At 61.6% G+C, this 3,030-nt stretch overlaps 1 protein-coding gene across 1 annotated transcript; it reads left to right on the top strand.

The window, feature by feature from the left end:
- Window positions 1-812: 812 nt before the first annotated feature.
- On the top strand, window positions 813-2,607 carry TMEM270 (transmembrane protein 270). Its single transcript, XM_032872327.1, has 3 exons — window positions 813-884; window positions 1,786-2,202; window positions 2,295-2,607. Exons 1-3 carry the CDS (start codon window positions 813-815, stop codon window positions 2,586-2,588), a joined length of 783 nt encoding a protein of 260 aa, XP_032728218.1. The 3' UTR covers window positions 2,589-2,607.
- The last annotated feature ends 423 nt before the right edge of the window (window positions 2,608-3,030 follow it).

Below are 3,030 nucleotides of genomic sequence, written 5' to 3'. Positions count from 1 at the left end.
ACCTCAGGCAGCCTCCTGGGGCCACCTGCGGGGACCCAGTCCCTAAAGCAAAGTGAGAAGTGCTGTGATCAAGGTCCTGGATTCTTCCAGAAAATTCCAAGCCTTTGACCCTAATCCCAGCCTTTGGCAAGCTTTGTGAGATGCTCCAGGCAGCCGATGGCCTCCTGGAGTGGGCTAGCTCAGTAAACTTTCCTTCAGTCCTTGCCTCTCTCCAGAACTCTCTGGGGCCTTTGGTCAGCACATTTTTTCTCCCCTACCCTCCTCTAACAGAGTGGCAGGTGTCCCTAAGATCCCAGAGGAAAAGTCACAACTTCATTTCTCAGCTTTGTTACTGGGGTGGGGAGGGGGCTAGGTAGGGGCCTGGAGGTTTGGACAGCTGAGGCTTTCATCCATCTCCAAGTACCATGTCACCTGTGGTCCTGGGGGGTGGTCAAGATTTCTATTTCCTGGGCCTTTGATACTTCGGGATTTCCACGGATGTGGGCAGGGGCAACACCCAGCCACCCTCAGCCACGTTTCTGTACGTGATGATGGCCTCGGTTGCCCACTCAGGCCCCAGGGCTGACCATCTGAGGACCTCCTCCGGCACCTGTGTGGACAGGCCAGACGTGGAGTCCGGGGAAGTCTCCAGCCAGGAAGGGGACAGGATGGAGACAACAGATACCCTAGTTTTGTGCCATGCAAGGGCGGGAGGCAGGTTCAAGAGGGTCTCTTGTGGCAACTGGGTCCCCACGGTAACTCGGCCCCCACCCTGCGGTATCTGTGAGGTCACCCTCCCTCTCTCAGCTGGAGGAAGGGGAGGAGGGCCAGATATGGAGGCCGTCCCGCCCGCCAGATCCAGCCTCCTGGGGATTCTGCTGCTGCTGGTGAAGCTGTCGGTGCTGGTGAGTGTGGCGCGGGGGGCACTGGGGTGGGGGTCCTCCCAGCCCTTCACAGCCACCTCAGAGCTGTTGGACCACGTGGACCTTTCCCATCCGGTGGCACTAGGTGACTGCCTGCCTCCGAAACCCCACCCCCAAGCCACGGTGCCCGTGGTGGGGCGCACAGCCAGCGCCAGGTGACTGTCTCCACACCGCTCCCTAGGGCTCCTGGTGGTCCTCTGGACAAGGGTGCATGGGGTCCAGAGAGGGGGATGTGGGGCTCTGAGGAGGGGCCGTTCAGCCCCAGGACTCAGGTGGAGTTTTCCCGCTTACAGACTCTTCCCCTACCCAAGCTCACACGTTTCTCCCCGTGGATGGGAGACAGGACATCCAGGACAGAAGCCGGGAGATCTTCCTGGGTCCCTCTGTCTTCGTAGGTCCCCCAGGCCCTCGGGTCGCTGCCCGCATGCCTCCCATCTCTCTACCCTACCGGGGGGCACTGCCCTTTGCCCCCAGCTGCCATCGTGACACCAACAGGCAACCGGTGGACAGGAGAGCCCAGGTGTTTGGGAGAAAAAAAACCTGCCCAGGATTCAAATCCCGCAGGATCAGAGGGCTGAGAGGGGTGGATGGTCCTGCCTTCTCTAATAATAATAATAAACCCACTTCCTTCCTTCTAGAGTATTACAAACACTCACTTAAATCCGGGGGAAAGGAAACAACGATAACTGGAAATACTTTCTAAAACCACTTCCTGAGAACGGAGTCCTCAGAAGTGGGCAGAGAACGATCCTTCTTGTGGGGGAAATTGAGGCCCGGAGAGAAGGAGGCCCGGCCGGCAGGGGGTGGGGGTGGGGGGGTAGGGGGGAACGTAGGGCCCCTCCCCCACGTGTGTGACCGCGGTTGGCTCTCCCTCCTCCTGCAGCTGGTCCAGAACCGGGTCCACCTGTACAATCTCCTGCTTCTCAAGATTCTCTTCTTCAACCACTGGCTGTCGGGGCTGGCCCAGGAGGCTTGGGGGTCCCGCGGCCGCCAGACCTTTCCGGCCCCTGGGCTCGACGCCAGCCGCCTATGCCTGGCGCTGCAGGCGGGGCTGGGACTGCTGGGGGTCCCCGTGTGGCTGGGGCTGCGGGCGCCCCGGCTGGCGTGGGCGGGCGTGCGGCGCTGTGTCCGGGCCTTGGGCCTGGCGCCGAAGCGGCTGGGCCCGTCTGCGGCCACCTGCACGGACCTGCTTCTGTCCTGCCTGCACGGTCTGACGTTGGCGGGCTTGCTGCTGTCGCTGCTGACCTGGAGGCTATGCCGGAGGGCCCGTCGCTGCGGCCTGCGCGGGCTGCTCAGCAAGGTGGGCAGGCCGGGCGTGGGCCGGCCGAGAGAGGGCAGACCTGGGGGCGTCCCGGGCCTGGCCACCTGCCCATCTGCTTGTCCATCCTCCAGGCGCTGCTGAACAACTGCGTGGTGCCGGAGCTCCGGGTGCTGCTGAAGCGTCTGTACTGGGGGGTGGAGACCACAACAGCCCTCGCCTGGCATCTGGCCTATCTCGTCACCTGGACCACCTGCCTTGCCTCCCACCTGCTGCAAGCCGCCTTCGAGCACACCGCCCAGCTGGCCCAGGCCCAGGAGGCTGAGCTGCCGCAGGGCTCAAGACCCTCGTCCGCGTTCCCGCTCCCCGAGCCTCTGGGCCCCAAGGCTGGACCAGCCCTGCCAGAGCATGGGACTCCTACAGAATAAGTGTGTCCCCATCTGCCTTTCTGGATCTGGTCTGGCCTGGGGTCTTGCTCTGTGTCCCTCTCCCCTACTGGTGTGTGTGTGTGAGTGTGCGTGTGTGTGTGAGTGCATGCGTGCCCTAGGGCTGCCTGTGGGAAGGAAATCACATTCCACGGGCCCCTGACCTGTGCCAGATAACCCTCTCAGATGCTTTACATGCATAATTTTGTTTAACTCTCATAGCATCACAGGGGTCAGGTTTGAGTAGCTCCATTTTCCAGATGAGAAAACTAAGCCTCAGAAGGTTGAACCATTCCCCAGTTCCCCAGACCAAGTCAGGGGAGGGGTCAGCACTGGACCCTAGGTTTCTGGTTTCCCAGAACCCCTAACTTTCGCTAGGTCTGCGTCCCTGATTCTTAGGACGGTTGGTGCCCAGGGCTCTAAGGGAGATGGGTCGTTAGAGACT

Source organism: Lontra canadensis, unplaced genomic scaffold, assembly GCF_010015895.1.
Source record: "Lontra canadensis isolate GAN:19392208 unplaced genomic scaffold, GSC_riverotter_1.0 scaffold45, whole genome shotgun sequence".
In the NCBI taxonomy this organism is placed as follows: Eukaryota; Metazoa; Chordata; class Mammalia; order Carnivora; family Mustelidae; genus Lontra; species Lontra canadensis.
This window is presented reverse-complemented; position numbering and strand designations above follow the sequence as displayed.

Excerpts from the sequence above, each read along its gene's own strand:
- TMEM270 (XM_032872327.1), top strand. The coding sequence starts at position 813 with ATGGAGGCCGTCCCGCCCGCCAGATCCAGCCTCCTGGGGATTCTGCTG. Across the intron at positions 885-1,785 it reads TGGTGAAGCTGTCGGTGCTG|CTGGTCCAGAACCGGGTCCA; the intron begins GTGAGTGTGGCG and ends CTCCTCCTGCAG. Across the intron at positions 2,203-2,294 it reads TGCGCGGGCTGCTCAGCAAG|GCGCTGCTGAACAACTGCGT; the intron begins GTGGGCAGGCCG and ends TCCATCCTCCAG.